The 19,753-nt window shown below is 39.5% G+C and overlaps 1 protein-coding gene across 4 annotated transcripts in view; it reads left to right on the plus strand.

The window, feature by feature from the left end:
* The window catches only part of PRUNE2 (prune homolog 2 with BCH domain), a 296,154-nt gene that overhangs the window by 80,510 nt on the left and 195,891 nt on the right, over positions 1-19,753 (plus strand). For all 4 annotated transcript variants that reach the window (XM_070375739.1, XM_070375740.1, XM_070375741.1 and 1 more), the window contains exon 6: positions 1,427-1,521. In XM_070375739.1, coding sequence (XP_070231840.1) covers positions 1,427-1,521 — 95 coding nt within the window. The remainder of the gene's footprint in view (positions 1-1,426; positions 1,522-19,753) is intronic.

Genomic DNA, 19,753 nt, shown 5'->3' on the forward strand with positions numbered 1-19,753 from the left:
TATTAATAATTGGCAAATAATAGTTGACTCTGCTGACTTAATGTACATCTGAGAAAGAGATACATGCTTTACTGGGCTTTAGTATAGGTCTTCTCAAGAGTTTAGACCTGCTCTGTTGTAAAAATGTAGGGTTAGAATTCAGTATTAAGCCAGATCCTTTCCTGTTTTCCATGATAGATTTTATTGAATCACATTGGTCTGCTGACTAAAATTATGCAGTTCTAGATAATTTATCCCTTCTGGATTATTCTCGCATCATTTAAGAATCCCATAGCTCCTATTGCCAGAGCCTATTACAAGGGTGGCCAACTTAATTATGATAGATTTATGGGTCATATTTATAAAGTGCATTGTGAGTAAAATTACAATTGAAAACATGGAGGCTTTCCTAAATGCATCCTGAAAGCAAATTTTGGCCTTCCTATTATTTGGTTATTTACATGGTTATGTTGGTTTTTCTTGGAGAAGGCAACGGCACCCCACTCCAGTACTCTTGCCTGGAAAATTCCATGGATGGAGGAGTCTGGTAGGCTACAGTCCATGGGGTCGCAGAGAGTTGGACACGACTGAGTGACATCACTTTCTTTCTTTTGACAGTTCCTTTTGGAGAAGGACATGGCAACCCACTCCAGTGTTCTTGCCTGGAGAATCCCATGGATAGAGGGGCCTGGTGGGCTGCAGTCTATGGGGTTGCAGAGAGTCGGACACGACTGAGCAACTAACACACACACACACACACACACACACACGTTGGTTTTTCTTACCTACTCCGCTTCTCTTCTCTGCTTCTGTCTGTTGTGGGTTTTTAGTCTGACCTCTGAGTATTTAATCTTCTGGGCTCCCCTGAAGATTACTGGTTTCAGTTGGATTTGGTCCACAGAAGAGTTAGAGATATATGGGGCATAGGAGTCAAAAGAAGGGGAAGAGACAGTTGTATTTCTTCCCTGCTCCCTTCCTGTTTTGGTGCTTAGTTTCTGGCAACCCCTCTTCTACTATTTCAGATATCTGTTTCCTTCACTTGAACTTCTGCTAGTATCTGGATGCCTCTCTTATTAATTTTCTCAGTCCCACCCACATCTCTGTAAGTGTCCTTCCATTAAAGAATCTTCTTTGGCATCCGGAGGGGTGAATTCTGTTTCCTGCTGGGATCCTCACTGATGCAAATATTATCACTATGTGATTTTTTGCCTTCATGTGTGTGTATTATGGTTAAAAGAGATAAGAGAGGGGAAATACTGAAATTAAGAGGGTGACGTCTTCAAATAAGGAGGGAGGAGGGTTCAGGATGGGGAACACATGTATACCTGTGGTGGATTCATTTTGATCTGTGGCAAAACCAATACAATATTGTAAAGTTAAAAAAATAAAATAAAATAAATATTACCAAAAATCTCCCTCAAATATAATGTTTTTTTCTCACCCACAGGTTTAGGTATTGAACAGACAATGCTGAAGAATCTAAAGGAACTTTCAGATGGAGAAATAAAAGTGGCCATTAGCACTGTGAACATGACCCTGGAGGTAAGGGTGGGAAAGCTTTTTTGGCAATGATGGATTTTACACAACTGCATTTTGAGCAACTGGAACTGTTCTCTCTATTGCATAGTTAGTGTTAATCTTTTGCTGCAAATACTTCCTTATGATGTATTTGACTAGAAATGTGCCTTATTATTTTGGATGAAAACACTGTGCTAAACCAATGAAAGATGCCAAACAAACCTGGACTCCCGAGATGAGTGCCATTTCATTCATCTCAGAATAAAACAAACATCTCAGAAAAACAAAACAGACCCACATGTGTATACATGTATGTGTATTTATATGTATGTAACCTATTTAGCAACAGTGATTATCTGTGTGTTTGGAGAAGGAAGTTTAGATTCACTTCCTTTATCTGTGCCCCACCCTGCATTATCCGTAGATCTTTTCTAAGAAACTAAGTTGTTCTTTGGATTCTGTAAGCTCTTTGGATCCATGTCATTTTGATAATCAATGATGAGAACTCTAGAATTAATAAGATCCTCCTTCCAATCTGTTAAATGAATGATCCAGAGTGAATATAGCTCTTGATTTTGTGTATTTCCTTGGTAAATTGTCTTTTGTCTACTTTGGGGCTTTTCAGTGACTTGCATGTTAATCCTAACTAGCCTAACTAATGGAATTATATTTTACAGAGGCACATTTGTGTGGTGTAGAAGTCTGAGTTTTTTTTTTTTTTTTTTTTTTTACTGTTACATTGCCTTGATCAAGTGATTCATCTTTAATTGAGGCACTGAACTCTCAAGTCAAGTTTATGGGGATAAAAATGGCTGAATAGGACTTGGTGTTTTAGGTTTTAGAACTGTATATTGCTATTCCTTTTATTTGTTTCATGGTAATGATTACCATATCACTGTGTATATTTCTAGGGCATGTGTAGGGCCATGCCTCAGAAAAACCAAGAACATACCAGGCTCTTTTTTTGTGAGTTCTTTGTAAAATTATTTCTATTGTTTTGATAATGTAGTTTGACTTGTGGATCCCATATGAGTACCAGGAGGTAGACTGTTGTCACTAAAGACACTCACATGTAATGGTGATGTAGTGCCTCATAGTATATAGTACACATTCTCATTGCATGTAGAAACTCAACTGTTTCTATGGACTTTTGCATTGATAAATGCTCCCTATAATTAGACGAAGATGTGATTCAATGCAGGAAATACATGCAATTTGGGATGTAGTAACCAGATAATCACCTTCAATTAGAAATCTGCTTTGTGTCTAGAAATGCAAGGAAGACATGGATCTTGCAAGGGTCAGTAGCTCTGAGAATCATTTCTCCAAGTTCAAGCCTTAGGGTTTTCTTTCTCTTTCCCTCCTCCCCTGTCTCCCTTCATTTAATGGCAACTTATTAGGTTTTAAATGCCTTGTTTGGAATTCCTTTCTAAATTAACATAGAGCATCTTGTAATTGCTTAGGGAACTGTCTATAGTTGGCAAATTATTTTAAGGCTATTATTATTATTATACACTTACTGTAGCTTTAAGGTACCTTCATTTATAATATAGGTGTATACAAATAGCTTTGTCAGATATGTTAAACTGTAAATGTTTGTCAAGGTGAGTAAGTGATAAAAAGATCATCTTAATCTTGAGAGTAATTTACATAGAGGTCCAGTAATTAATCAGGCCAATAAATACATCTCTGGAAGAGCTATATGATCTTCTGGGAGGAGGGAGAAAGATTTTATACATATAAGAAGGTATGCAGATTAAACTCTAATCAACTGAATGAGAGCTTTTCACTTTTGCATGGATATTAAGGATGACTGAGCAATGGAGAAGGAACTCCTTAGTATCATAGTGTATCTTCTTTGAAAGGGAAAATGTACACTGTTTATTTAAGCTTTTAGTTGGAAAAATCCCCAAGCTAAGGGCAGAGTTTGGTTTTCTCCATAAATCAAGCTGTGATACAGTGGCGTTTTCACAATCTGTCTGTGTTTGATTATATTTCAGCATTCCTTTCCTATCTGCATTTAAAAAATCATGATAGAATCCCACCATCTTATTTTGTGTATTTTGGAACAACTGTCTAATTGCCCTTTAAATCTAGATATAGTCTCAAAGAAATGTCCTTAGTTGCTATGGATTTCTAAATCTCATTTGTCCTCCAAAACATGGTTGAGACCTAGCTACTTCCTGATGACTCCTGGAAATTCTCCATTTCCTATTACCACTTGCAAAATTGACCAACTTAGGACTTAAAAATATACTGTATCTTCCATTAATTTTGAACTTGTTTTAAATATTTAGTCATAGTTAGACAATATTTTAAGTTAACTGGAGATAAAGATGGTATTGTTGAGTTCTATCTCGCTTTAATTTCCTGGCAAAATGCTGGAGACATAGTAGGTACTTGGTAAACACAAATCCATGTTGATGTCTGCCCTTTGTTCCTTTGATATCTGATTTTTATTTCCTTTTAAATTTAAGTAAGTCAGCTAGGAAAGCAAAGCCATCTATCTCTGCATCGAAAACAACTTACTTTGTTTCCTTCCAGTCAGTTTCAACGATAGCTGAAGGCTGAGATCAGATAGGTAAAATATAGGCCATATATTTGTCAGTAGAACTGCTTCTCCACTTCTTCAAAAATTGGTTACTTGTCCCTGGAAAGAATCACCTAGAAGTTCTGTGTGATACCAGGGCAATAAAAAAGAGGATTCCTTACATTTTCAATGGCCCTTTGCAATGCTGCAGCTCCACAGTTGTATGTGTCATGACCTTTATCTGCCTGGTGACCCAGTTAATTTTTTTGGGTGGAAATATTGAGAAAATGAGAAGAATTTGTCTCCTTGCGACACACATAGCATGTTCGTTGGAGGCAGCACTGGTTTGGGCTTTAGAAACCACTGCCTTTAACAGATGGGTTAATTCTACCACATAAAAAGAAAGCTGCTAAACCTTTTGCCTCTCATTTGTATTGTAGTACATCTCACAAATGATAGTTGTTCTAATTAAGGTTATATAGGTTACTGAAGGGGCTTCCCTGGTAGCTTAGCTGGTAAAGAATCTGCCTGCAATGCAGGAGACCCCAGTTTGGTTCCTGGGTTGGGAAGATCCACTAGAGAAGGGATAGGCTACCCACTTCAGTGTTCTTGGGCTTTCCTGGTGACTCAGACGGTAAAGAATCTGCCTGCAATGCGAGAGACCTGGGTTCAACCCCTGGGTTGGGAAGATCCCCTGAAGGAGGGCATGGCAACCCACTCCAGTATTCTTGCCTGGTGAATCCCCATGGACGGAGGAGCCTGGTGTGTCACAATCCATGGGATCACAAAGCATCAGATGCGACTGAATGACTAAGCACAGCACAGCACAGGTTACAGAAAAATCTACCCTTCAAAGTAAATAATTACAATAATACTCTTTCAGTGCTTTGTTCAATATATGAGGTCAGAATGAGTATGACTTTGAAAAGCAGTAGATAAAATGGTCTCATCAGAAGCATGGCCAGAGTGCTGGTTCTTGCAAAGAGTGTTGGAAGCTAGGACAGTGGAAAAGATACTGTTGTCCCATTTCACATGGTTTCCAGTTCATTATGAGTCTGAATACAACACACATCTTGTGGGGTGTATACTCCACATATTGGAATCTATTTCATTCATTATGGTTGTGCCTGATCTTTTGTGACCTTTTCATTGTTTGTCAACTAGATTATCAGAAAAGAGACATGGATGGTTTTGATTTTGTTCCAATCCTTCATTTTAATGGAGGAACCAGTAGAGAGAAATGAAGGTTATCAAAAACAAAAATCTATGTTGAAAACTTTAAATAATAAACCTTAGGGGAAAAAAGAAGGGAATTTATGGATATTAAAGAGTGTGCTTAACTGGGAGAAACTTGGCCTTTATGCTGTTGTCAGCAGAATGGAGTGATTATAAATCTTGGACCTACTTTACTCCTAGTAAAGCAGTATATCTAGATGTTAAGGGAAGGGAACAAAATTTTCCAGTCCAGTCCAGTGCCACTGCAGCAAATGAGATTGCTCATGGCAATACCACATGAATAGTTCCCTTGCCAACACCAAGTATTATTACATCTCCATTAAGCATCTCCCAAAAGGCTGTGAGTCATTACCATGTTTCTTCAGGAAGAACAATAACCAGGCACTGACTTGATCACTTTTGCTATGACTGATCACATTATGAATTATCCCATAAATATACTCTATCAGTCTACTGCCATAACAGAGCACCACAAACTGTGTGACTTAAACAATATAACCTTATTATGTCACGGTCTGGAGGCTAGAAGTCCAAGATCTGCTATTGGCAGAATAAGTTCCTCCTGAAAGCTGAGAGAATCTGATCTAGCTTCTGGTGGTTTGCCGGCAGTCTTTGGTGTCCTTCAGCTTGTAGAGGCATCACCTTGGTCTCTGCCTTTGTTGTCACATTATCGTCCCTCTGTGTATGTCTCCAAATTTTACCTTTTTAAGGCATATTGGATTAGGGCCCAAGTATAATGACCTTATCTTAACTATTATATCAACAATAACTTTATTTCCAAATAAGGTCACGTTCTGAAATGCTGAAGGTCAGGACTTCAACATGTAATAAAACTGTGAATGAACCTACTGTCTGTTAAGCACGTTTCATCTGTCACTCACACGTGTTTTTATCTTAAATCAGTTTCCTTTAAATGAGAAACAGTGGGAATTTCCAATTCTTGAAGTTTTGTCTCCTTTATTTGGAACTGGAGTCCGAGGGAATAGCTCCAACTCGTTTTCTCTCTGGGGCCCCCTCATGACCAGACTCTGTGCTATTTGAAACCTGGAATAGAACACATGGGATGCATTCTGGTAAAGTGACTCAGACCTCTGACTCATTCTGCCCTGCACAGAGATTGCCAGAAGAGCTGCACCTTGGAACACTGCAGAGGGAAAGATAGCAGCCTTTTCCCTTAGCATTCAGAACACAAACCAGAAATTATTCCCAATTCCCAATAAATTCCTTCCTAGTAAAAGTTGAACATCTACTCAGACTGCAGTGAAGTATCTTTGCACCATTGTAACTGGTGATTTCAGACTGAAAGAACCAGTCTGAAACCTGGTTTACCAATTTTAAGCATCAAATATGATTTTTCATTGTTTGAGCTTGGAGTTTTTTTGGAGTTTGGGATGAAATCACCTTGAATATTTACCTACCTTATTCTGTCATAAAATGTGTAGTGATATTTGAGGAAGTAGATATTACTTTTGATTAGCATATTCTTTAAAATGCCAAACACTTATGCTGGAGGTGATTTTTCAAATCTGTTCAGCAAATCAATGGAACTATGTGTAACCACTGCCTTTGTTTCCTTTTGGGTCCAGGGCTTCCAACTCCTACTTGTTGAGAAGGAGTTGACATTTGATGATGCATGCTCACGATATATCAGGCAGTGAACTTGCAAGCATTGTCCTATTTAATCCTCATAGCAACCCCATGGTAGAGGGGATATGATTACCTCTGTATTGGTTAAGGTAACTCTAACAGCAGCAACAGATGAACCCCACATCTCAATACATAAGACTCAATACATAACTTATCCATTTTTGGTTATGCAGCAAAATCCAGTTTAGTGTTTCGGGTTGGGTGGCCAGGGGTGATTCAGATACCATCTTTTAATACGTAGCTCCCAAGGTTGCCTGAGACATCTCCATCCTATCTCTTCAAGATGGAGAAGAACTTGGAGGGCCAAAATTGGAAGGTTTTATGGATCTTGTCAGAACATAGCATCTGTCACTTCTCACATTACATTGGCCCAGTCACATGGTTACATCTGACTGCAGGGAGGCTGAGAAATGCAGTCTAGTTACTTGCCAAGAAGGAGAACCAGTTTGATGAACAATCAGCCAGTCTCTGCCACAGTCTCCATCTTGGAAGTGAGGGTTTTGGAATCTGGGAAGGTTAAATCATTTGTCTAAAGCAGAGCTGAGACCAAAATCTGGGTCTGTTCTGTCCAAGCACTGTGTTTATTACGTGGGGTATGATGCCCACTCAGGGGCTCACTGGTAAGTCACCAGGTGTCAGTCATTGTCTGAACTCCAGGTGTCAGACAGCCTAGATAGACATCCTCAAGCAATCCTTGGTTGGAACTCTTATTCTCCATACTCTTGGTACCAAGCCTCTTCCTCTTTATGTTCATATCTTTGCTTCTTTAAAAAATCATTTTAATTTTTGACCTTGTGAAGTGAAGTGAATACCATGTGAAGTGAAGTGAAAGTTGCTTAGTCATTTCCGACTCTTTGTGACCCCATGGACCATACTGTCCATGCCATTCTCCAGGCCAGAATACTGGAGTGCGTAGCCTTTCCCTTCTCCAGGGGATCTTCCCAACCCAGGTCTCCTGCATTGCAGGTGGATTTTTTTTTAACAACTGAGCTATCAGGGAATCCACGTAAGTTCTAAGAATTCATAGTAAATATAATTATCAGCTCCTCAGATAGAGGAGATTTGGAAAAATAAGTCAAATAGATAATAATAATAATAATAAATAGTACTATGAGGTGAAGGATAGGACATGATGTAGGAAGGAAGGAATTCTGATGTTTTTTGGCTGCCTGCCTCTAGAATTCAGGGACATGGGTATTCTGGTTTACCTGCTTGAGATATAACTTTTTCAAATCTGTGTTCAGAATAGAGAGCAGCCCAATCAGTGGAAATTTTTAGTGGTAGAGATTAAAAAGAAAATGAAACAGTGTTACTTTTGAGCACTGTTGTAACTCCTAAAAGGAAATTCTGAGCAGTTGAGGTGTTAGGAGTTCTCAGTTCAAATCTGACTGAAGAGTCCAAAGGTGTTTAAAGCAAATGACAAGCACAGTTAGGTGGCTTTCATTGTGTGAATTTAACAATCAGTGTGTGCGTGTCATCTGAAGTGTAAATTACAATATGAAACTAATTCAGAGATAATAATTCATAGCTTCTTGAGGACAATGGCATAATGAAAAAGTGACACCTGAAATTAGAGTGTGGACTTGCGTTCCTACTCTGAGCTATGAGCAGTTCTTGGTAACCAGACATAACTGAAATGAGGGACTTAAAATTCCCTATTTAAAAAATGGTTTATCGTATCAGTGGCAACAACACTTTGTCTGAAAAAATGTCCTCAGCACCGGAAGCGTTTAAAATTTAGAATCCTTATAATTTGTAGGTAGGTAGCTCCTTTTGCAGATGGCCAAAAATATTTCAAGATACCAGATGAAGTCTACAAACTAGTCTCTCTAGAGTACGTTATGAAATTCCTGTTTTATATCTACAGTAAACTGAAGTTAAAAGGCAACTTGATGTTTTCATTGTTTTTACCTATTGTCCACTTTCAGATGGATTCTCAAAACTTGACCTAGCTAACCATACTTCTCTATATTTATTTCTTTCAGTGGTACAAAATAATACTTATCATTTAGAGATCAGACATTTCCTCGTTATGTGCTGTGCTGTCTTTGCTATGGGATGGCGTCCTGGACCTTTCTCCTTCTTCTCTGAAATGCTATAGAAATGTATCCATATGGAGGGGGTAGAAAAGAAGGAACATAGAAAACATAGAGCCTGGGGACTTCTCTGGTGGTTCAGTGGTTAAGAATCTGCCTTCAAATGTGGGGGATTTGGGTTCGATCCCTGGTCAGGTAACTAAGATCCCACATGCCATGAGGCAGCTAAGCCTGTTCCTATGTGCCACAACAAAGAGCCAGAGCAGCCAAAAGTACTTTCAAAAAGAGAAAGAAAGAAAACAGAGGCTGCTCCAGGCATAAACTCTTCTCAGGACCCAGGAATTCCCACTGACTTCCTGGGCAACTGTGCAGTGGGAATGAGATAATAAGATCAGATGCTCTGAAGACACTGCCCCATCAAGAGGCTGTGTGGAATTTAAGGGATGCTAACTTGGAATACAGAATGAAGCAGGGCAAAGACTAATAGAGTTTTGTCAAGAAAATGCACTGATCATAACAAGGCCTCTTGAAACAACACAAGAGAAGACTCTACACATGGACATCACCAGATGGTCAACACTGAAATCAGATTGATTATATTCTTTGCAGCCAAAGCTGGAGAAGCTCTATACAGTCAGCAAAAACAAGACCAGGAGCTGACTGTGGCTCAGATCATGAACTCCTTATTGCCAAATTCAGACTTAAATTGAAAAAAGTAAGGAAAACCACTAGACCATTCAGGTATGACCTAAATCAAATCCCTTATGATTCTACAGTGGAAGTGAGAAATAGATTTAAGGGTCTAGATCTGATAGATATAGTGCCTGATGAACTATGGACAGAGGTTCGTGACATTGTACAGGAGACAGAGATCAAGACCATCCCCATGGAAAAGAAATGCAAAAAAGCAAAATGGCTGTCTGGGGAGGCCTTACAAATAGCTGTGAAAAGAAGAGAAGCGAAAAGCAAAGGAGAAAAGGAAAGATATAAGCATCTGAATGCAGAGTTCCAAAGAATAGCAAGAAGAGATAAGAAAGCCTTCTTCAGCAACCAATGCAAAGAAATAGAGGAAAACAACAGACTGGGAAAGACTAGAGATCTCTTCAAGAAAATTAGAGATACCAAGGGAACGTTTCATGCAAAGATGGGCTCGATAAAGGACAGAAATAGTATGGACCTAACAGAAGCAGAAGATATTAAGAAGAGATGGCAAGAATACACAGAAGAACTGTACAAAAAAGATCTTCATGACCAAGATAATCATGATGGTGTGATCACTGACCTAGAGCCAGACATCCTGGAATGTGAAGTCAAGTGGGCCTTAGAAAGCATCACTACGAACAAAGTTAGTGGAGGTGATGGAATTACAGGTGAGCTATTTCAAATCCTGAAAGATGATGCTGTGAAAGTGCTGCACTCAATATGCCAGCAAATTTGGAAAACTCAGAAGTGGCCACAGGACTGGAAAAGGTCAGTTTTTGTTCCAATCCCAAAGAAAGGCAATGCCAAAGAATGCTCAAACTACTGCACAGTTGCACTTATCTCACACGCTAGTAAAGTAATGCTCAAAATTCTCCAAGCCAGGCTTCAGCAATATGTGAACCATGAATTTCCTTCAAGCTGGTTTAGAAAAGGCAGAGGAACCAGAGATCAAATTGCCAACATCTGCTGGATCATGGAAAAAGCAAGAGAGTTCCAGAAAAACATCTATTTCTGCTTTATTGACTATGCCAAAGCCTTTGACACTGTGGATCACAATCAACTGTGGAAAATTCTGAAAGAGATGGGAACACCAGACCACCTGATCTGCCTCTTGAGAAATCTGTATGCAGGTCAGGAAGCAACAGTTAGAACTGGACATGGAACAACAGACTGGTTCCAAATAGGAAAAGGAGTTCATCAAGGCTGTATATTGTCACCCTGCTTATTTAACTTATATACAGAGTACATCATGAGAAACGCTGGGCTGGAAGAAGCACAAGCTGGAATCAAGATTGCTGGGAGAAATATCAATAACCTCAGATATGCAGATGACACCACCCTTATGGCAGAAAGTGAAGAGGAACTCAAAAGCCTCTTGATGAAAGTGAAAGAGGAGAGTGAAAAAGTTGGCTTAAAGCTCAACATTCAGAAAACGAAGATCATGGCATCCGGTCCCATCACTTCATGGAAAATAGATGGGGAAACAGTGGAAACAGTGTCAGACTTTATTTTTCTGGGCTCCAAACTCACTGCAGATGGTGACTGCAGCCATGAAATTAAAAGATGCTTACTCCTTGGTAGGAAAGTTATGACCAACCTAGATAGCATATTCAAAAGCAGAGACATTACTTTGCCAACAAAGATCCATCTAGTCAAGGCTATGGTTTTTCCAGTGGTCATGTATGGATGTGAGAGTTGGACTGTGAATGAGGCTGAGCGCCGAAGAACTGATGCGTTTGAACTGTGGTGTTGGAGAAGACTCTTGAGAGTCCCTTGGACTGCAAGGAGATCCAACCAGTCTATTCTGAAGGAGATTAGCCCTGGGATTTCTTTGGAAGGAATGATGCTAAAGCTGAAACTCCAGTACTTTGGCCACATCATGCGAAGAGTTGACTCATTGGAAAAGACTCTGATGTTGGGAGGGATTGGGGGCAAGAGGAGAAGGGGACGACAGAGGATGAGATGGCTGGATGGCATCACTGACTCGATGGATGTGAGTCTGAGTGAACTCTGGGAGTTGGTGATGGACAGGGAGGCCTGGCGTGCTGCGATTCATGGGGTCGCAAAGAGTCGAACACAACTGAGCGACTGAACTGAACTGAACTGAACCTCAAACATGACTATTGGACATGGGTGCAGAGGCAGAGAGAAAGAAGGCACTGGGAGGAACTACATGCCACTCCAGGAAGCCCAGGTAAGTTGATTGCTGGTGAATGAACAGGGTAGAGTCAGTGTCCCAATTGTTGGTATTTTACTTGCTGCATCTCTGGTGGATACTTTGATTCAAATTTGTATGAAAATATGTATTATTTATAGCCATTCTTTCTTTTTATTACATCCCCACTCCCAACATATCCATACATCTACTTTGCACCAAGGACATGGAAGAAGAGGGTTGGACACTCCAGCTTAGCATTCCTGAGGTGTTGAGTCCACCTGGCTCCCCACTCACTGGCTTCTTCTTAAAGTAAAATGGTGTTCCAATTATCTACTGCTCTTTAAGAAGCCATCCCCAGAGCCTAGAGACCTAAAATATTATCTCTTATAGTTCTTTGGGTTTGGGGGGTTCAGATGGGTAGTGTTTACTCAGGGTTTCTCATGCAGTTGTAGTCAGATGGTAATTACCTGTGAGGTTGTTTAGGACTCAGTGGGCACGGGCTTCTCATAGACTGACACTAAGATTCCAAGAGAGAGCCATAGGAGTGAGCTTTCTAAGATGCAGATGGAAGCTCCAATTCTTGTTACGTAATTTGAAATATCTCAGAATATCCTTCTGTCATTTTTTATTGGTCATGCAGTTCCCTAAGGTCAGCCCAGATAGATGATAAAATAGAATTAGCAGTGGTGGCTGGCAAATGTTTAACAGTGGGCTCTCTGCGGGGTGGGGGAGGGGGGGGTAAATATATATATGTGTATGTATATCCACACATATTACTGGTATGCAGGATATATGGCACACAATTTACAAATGATATACTCTTTATTGTAAATTCTATAGTATTAGTTGATTCCTACAGTATGAGTTAATTAATTTTAATGCAACTCTTGTATTACCAATTGATAAACCAGTATAGTTCCAACAAGAATGTGGTTGATGTTTTTGGCTTTTTAACAAAAAAGTGAAACAATGAAGACTGTTTTTCTGAACTGTGCCTGTAACAACATGAATGACCTCTTCGCCAACTTAAAGAATAGTTTTCAAATACTGGAATAACGTGTCCTCAGAATTTTTTGTGTGTGTGTGCTATTCACAATGTGATGGCTAGAAACACAATCCATTTTTTTTTTTCACAATCCATTTTTAAGTGTGTAATTATTAACAACTTTTCCTCCATTACTTTCTTAAGACAGGCACAGAAAAGGCACAGCTCTTTTCTGAAAAGAGCTAGATAGTAAATATTTTAAATTTTGCCAAAAAGAAAAATTGAGGACTTTATGTGGGAACTTATATAACAACTGAAAAGCGTTTAGCTCATTGGCATACGGAAACAAGCAGTGGGCTGAGTTTGGCCTGTGGGCTATAATTTGCCAACATCTGCTATAGAAAATCAATAAAACAATTAAGCTAGCTTTGATTTGTAGTGTTTGCCAATTTTCATAACGTAAATACTCTTACCATGGGCAATTTCAAGGTACTAATGTGATATCGTCAAAACACGGTTAGAGGGGACTTCCTTGGTGGTCCAGTGGCTAAGACTCTGACCTCCCAGTGCTGGGGGCCTGGGTTCGATCCCTGGTCAGGGAACTAGATCCCACATGCCGAAACTAAAAGAGGCCATGTGCTGCAACGAAGACCCAGCACAGCCAAATAAATAGATGAATATTTTTTTTAAAAACACGGTTGGCTAAAAGAGCAGATCTGAGGTAGTATCCCAAAAAAGAAAAGAAGAATAGATCATCATCATGTTATACACTTCCCAATCTGTTTTTTTTTTTTTTACAAATAAAATGGTAATGCAGTTAAAGTGTATAACAGATGCAATAGATGTAAATAATCTCAAGCACATAGATAATGTAGTAGAATAATTAGGAAGCGATGAGTTTTGAGAATTTATGACTTGTTTTTAGTATGATTTATATAATGTGTAATATTTAATTTTTATAATGGCTGTGTTTAATTTATAAATGGTGGGTTTGCAAATTTCCTGAAAATTTTACAGTCATCTGTTACCAACCTGTACAAGTCAGTGAAAGCACACACACCACTGGGAATTAGACCCCAATTCTTTTTTTGTATATTTTTTTCATTCATTTTATTGAAGTGTAATTGATTTAAAATATTGTGTTAATTTCTACTGTACAGCAAAGTGATTCAGTTTTATACACTTATAAATTCTTTTTCATATAATTTTCCATTATGGTTTATCATATGATTTATCATTATGGAACTTCCCTGATGCCTCAGATGGTAAAGAATCTGCCTGCAATGCAGGACACCCGGGTTTGATCCCTGGATTGGGAAGATCCCTTAGAGAAGGGAATGGCAATCCACTCCAGTGCTCTTGCCTGGAGAAGTCCATGGACAGAGGAGCCCACCAGGCTACAGTCCATGGGGTCGCAAAGGGCTGAACATGACTGAACGACTAAAGCAACACATTGAATATAGCTCCCTGTGCTATACAGTAGGAACTTGTTGTTTATCCATTCTGTATATACCAGTTTGCATCTGCTAATCCCAAACTCCCAACCCATCCCTCCCCCTTGCCCCTTCCTCCTTGGTAACCACAAGTCTGATCTCTATCTATGAGTCTGTTTTACTTTCATAGATAAGTTCATTTGTGTCATATTTTAGATTCCACGTATAAATGATATCATGTGGTATTTGTCTCTGTCTGACCTACCTCACGTAGTATGATAATCTCTAGGTGCATCCATGCTGCTGCAAATGACATCATGCCATTATTTTTTACGGTTTAATATTTCATTGTATATATGTACCACATCTTCATTCTTTCATCTGTTGGTGGACATTTAGTTTGCTTCTACGGCCCAGCTGTTGTAAATAGTGCTGCAGTGAACGTTGGATACATGTAACTTTGGGAATTAGTTTTCTCTGAATATATGCTGAGGAATTGAATTCCAGGATTACATGACAACTCTGTTTTTAGGTTTCTGAGGAAGCTCTATACTGTTTTCCACAGTAAGTGTACCAACTTACATTCTAACTAACACTGTAAGAGGGTTCCCTTTTCTCCACACCCTTTCCAGCATTTATTTGTAGACAGAATGATGGCCATTCTGACTGGTGTAGCTACTACCTCATTGTCGTTTTGATTTATTTCTGTAATAATTAGTCCAACCAGTCCATCCTAAAGGAGATCAGTCTTGGGTGTTCTTTGGAAGGACTGATGCTGAGGCTGAAACTCCAGTATTTTGGCCACCTCATGCGAAGAGTTGACTCATTGGAAAAGACCCTGATGCTGGGAGGGATTGGGGGCAGGAGGAGAAGGGGACAACAGAGGATGAGATGGCTGGATGGCATCACTGACTCGATGGACGTGAGTCTGAGTGAACTCCGGGAGTTGGTGATGGACAGGGAGGCCTGATGTGTTGCAATTCATGGGGTCGCAAAGAGTCGGACATGACTGAGCGACTGAACTGAACTGAATAATTAGTGATGTTGAGCATATTTTCATATGTTTTTTGGCCATCTATATGTCTTCTTTGGAGACATGTCTATTTAGATCTTCTGCCCATTGGGGGCTTTCCAGGTGGCTCTAGTGGTAAAGAACCCATCTGTCAATGCAGGAGACATAAGAGACATGGGTTTAATCCCTGGTTTGGGAAGATCCCCTGGAGGAGGGCATGGCAACCCACTCCAGTGTTCTTGCCTGGAGAATCCCATGGACAGAAGAGCCTGGCGGGTTACAGTCCATAGGGTCACAAAGAGTCACACACGACTGAAATGACCTAGCATGCACGCCCATTTTTGATCAAGTTGTTTTTTTTTTTTTGATATTGAGCTACATGAGCTGTTTATATATTTTGGAGATTAAGCCCTTGTAGGTTATTTCATTTACAAATATTTTTTCCCATTCTGAGGGTTGTCTTTTTGTTTTTTTCTTTGTTTCCTTTGCCTTTTTGGCTTTTATTTATATTGCTTTGGGAGACTGACCTAAGAAAACATTGGTACAGTTTATGTCAGAGAGTATTTTGCCTATGTTCTCTTCTAAGAATTTTAAAAAATTATTTGTTTGTTTATTTATTTTTTGGTTGCATGAGGTCTTCATTGCTGTATGTGGACTTTCTAGTTGCAGCAAGCAGGGGCTGCTCTTTGTTGCAGTGCATGGGCTTCTCATTGAGATGGCTTCTCTTGTAGGGAACATGGGTTCTAGGCACTCAGGCTTCAGTAGTTGGGCTCATGCACTCTAGAATGCAGGCTCAGTAGTCGTGGAACATGAGCTTAGTTGATCTTAGGAATGTAGAATCTTCCCAGACCAGGGATTGAACCTATGTTCTCTGCATTGGCTGGCAGATTCTTATCCACTGTACTAACAGGGAAGTCCTTCTTAGAGTTTTGAGGTGTCAAATCCTATATTTAAGTCTTTAAGCCAGGTAGAGTTTATTTTGTGTATAATGTGAGGGTTTGTTCTAATTTCATTGATATACATGCCACTATCCAACTTTCCCAGTACCACCTGCTGAAGAGACTATCTTTTCTCCATTGTATATTCTTGCTTCCTTTGTCAAAGATTAATTAACTTAGGTGTGTGAGTTTGTTTCTGGGTTCTCTGTTCTATTCTGTTGATCCATATGTCTGTTTTTGTGCCAATGCCATGCTGTTTTGATTACTGTAGCTCTGTAGTAGTGTCTGACATCTGGGAGGCTTATGCCTCCTGCTTTGTTCTTTTTCCTCAGGTTTGTTTTAGCAATTTTGGGTCTTCTGTGTTTCCATCTAAAGTTTAGGATTATTTGTTCTTGTTCTGTGAAAAATGTCATGGGTAATTTGCTACGGATCACTTTGGGTAGTATAACCATTTTAACAATGTTAACTATCCCAATTCAAGAGCATTGGACCCCAGTTCTTGATGTGAGGTGAAGTGTATGCCCTTAGGGAGGGAAGGAATTGAACGTGGCCAACTTTGGAGACCATTTACCAAAGAAAGGGATTGCTCCTGGTACCCAAGACTGTGTAATCAGGTTCTAGGCTTTCTTCTGTGAATCAAGAAAAATTAGGATCTCTAGATGGGTAAGATGGGGAGGGAGGTGGGAGTGATGTTCAAGTGGAAAGGGACATGCATAAAACTATGGCCAGTTAATGGTGATGTTTGGTAGAAACCAACACTACTGTAAGGCAATTATCCTTCAATTAAAAATAAATGTAAAAAAAAGAAAAAGTAGGATCTTAATTTATGATTCCTTGTTTACTTATCTGATTTTATGCACTTCAGTCAGTTAATAATCTTGGCCTAGTTTAAGAGTGGGTAGGGCCATGCTGCAGCTAGAGATAATGGGTCATGTGCACAGTACTGAACAGCACTGGGTAATTAGTCTTTAGAGTCCTCAGTTCAGTTCAGTTCAGTTGCTTAGTCATGTCTGACTCTTTGCAACCTCACGGACTGCAGAATGCCAGGCTTCCCTGTCCATCACCAACTCCCAGAGCTTGCTCAAACTCATGTCCATGGAGTTGGTGATGCCATCCAACCATCTCATCCTCTGTCATCCCCTTCTCCTCCTGCCTTCAACCTTTCCTAGCATCAGGGTCTTTTCCAGTGAGTCAGTTCTTCACATCAGATGGCCGAAGTATTGGAGTTTCAACTTCAGCATCAGTCCTTCCAATGAATATTCAGGATTGATTTCCTTTAGGATTGACTGGTTTTGATTTCCTTGTAGTTCAAGGGACTCTCCTCCAACACCACAGTTCAAAAGCATCAATTCTTCAGTGCTCAGCTTTCTTTACAGTCAAACTCTCACATCCATACATGACTACTGGAAAAATCATAGCTTTGACTAGACAGACCTTTGTTGGCAAAGTAATGTCTCTGCTTTTTAATAGGCTGTCTAATCTGGTCATAGCTTTTCTTCCAAGGTGTAAGCATCTTTTAATTTCAGATGGCTGCAGTCACCATCTGCAGTGATTTTGGAGCCCAAGAAAATAAAGTCTGTCACTGTTTCCATTGTTTCCCCATCTATTTGCCATGAAGTGACGGGACCGGATGCCATGATCTTCGTTTTTTGAATGTTGAGTTTTAAGCCACCCTTTTTACTCTCCTCTTTCACTTTTATCAAGAGGCTGTTTCGTTCCTCTTCACTTTCTGCCATAAGGGTGGTGCCATCTGCATATTTGATATTTCTCCCGGCAATCTTGATTCCAGCTTGTGCTTCATCCAGCCTGGCATTTTGTATGATGTACTCTTCATAGAAGTTAAATAAGCAGGGTGACAATATACAGCCTTGACATACTCCTTTCTTGATTTGGAACTAGTCTGTTGTTCCATTTCTGGTTCTCCTGTTGCTTCTTGACCTGCACACAGATATCTCAGGAAACAGGTAAGGTGGTCTGGTATTCTCATCTCTTGAAGAAGTTTCCACAATTTGTTTAGAGTCCTACTTGGATACAAACATCACAGCTACCCCTGCCTCTACTCATTAGTCACCTCCCATGGTGGGGACCAAGGCTCTTGTCCCAAAAGCCTTGTCTTCCCCCTCTGGTCTCTTCTATTCAGCTAAAGACATTCAGTAATGTATCCTGGTTTGTCACCAGTTTCCTCCCAGGTTTTACCATCATGGGCTGAGCTAGTGAGATCTCATAACATTCTTTGAACTACATTTTTCACAAATCTTTTTTTCCCAGTCACTTCCTGTCTTTCCTATTATTTATAGGTTTCATAGTTTTTCCTTTTCCATACGACCCCTGCTCCTTTTCAGAAACCCTGATCCATTCTTCACTGCCACTTCTCCTACCTACATATTACCGCACTTTCTTCCAGTAACTTCTTAATTATTTGTAATTAAAAAGCCAATAAAAAAATCTTTCTATATATCATCAAAATGTCTAAGGCTCTTCACTTAAATGTGATATTTCTGGTACTCCTGTCACCTTATTTGGGAATCTCTCTTGTAAGTTCATGATCACTTTGGGAAATGGGCATATTACAAGAAGGCGTTTTGAATAAATTAATGTATCACTGCAACTTATGATAAATAAAAATTATACATTCTTAGACCTTCAAAAGTAATAAGCAGGCAATTCTGTTTTACTGAAATCCTTCAGTAGGAGCAGTAAGCTGAACCTTGCCTTGTGAAGGAAATGGAGCATCCATGCCCACCTTCCTGAGAAATGAGCTCCATGATATGCTAGAATTCGGCACCTCTCTTCTTAAGACCATTTAATAAATGTTGGTGTTTGGAGAGCTAATAGGTGTGCTTTGGTTCTAGTCCTTGTAACTTCCCATAAAATGACAAAGAATCCAGAACATAGCCTGTTAAATTAATTCATTCTCAACTTCAGCACTGCTGAGGGAATTAAGAAATAGCATTTCACAAAATATATTGGTGACAATTTGAACTTTGTATAGAATAATATCTAATTCTCTTTTGCATGTTTCTTTACAAGAAGGGAAACCCTCAGGACATAGCAATATGCTAGGATGACTGCTCCTTCACTCTGTAAATACATTTTTAAAGTGTACTGTTATGTCACTTTGATGGTTTAGTTTCTGGAAGGATTTGGCTAATTACATTTCTAGGAATGTACTCAGACCAGTTTTAGCTGCCCAGCATTACTTTTAATAGCAGCTGTTACTTACCTTTTCTCTCACTTATTTTCCTCCCTCACCTGCTTTTGAAGTTATTTTGCAGATTTGGAGACCTGACCTTGGTTTAAATTAGTTTGTCTGTAACACTCCTGTGAATCATCTGCAATATTTTAATGGTTAATTACTGCCTTGTATCAACTTGTCAGAGAAAAGCAGGCAGGAAAATTGTTCCTTTTTTTGTGTGACAAAAGAAACTTGTTCAAAAGAGAATCAGTGAAGTGGGCTGGTGGATGCCCCTTTCCCATCCGTGTAGGTAAATGCTGAATTGATTCCTTAAGTTATAAGACTTGGTACATACTGAGCTGAAATAATAAATTTACACCAAATAGCCAGTGGCAATTTAAATA

The sequence above is a fragment of the Bos mutus genome, chromosome 8 (genome assembly GCF_027580195.1).
Source record: "Bos mutus isolate GX-2022 chromosome 8, NWIPB_WYAK_1.1, whole genome shotgun sequence".
Lineage (NCBI taxonomy): Eukaryota > Metazoa > Chordata > Mammalia > Artiodactyla > Bovidae > Bos > Bos mutus.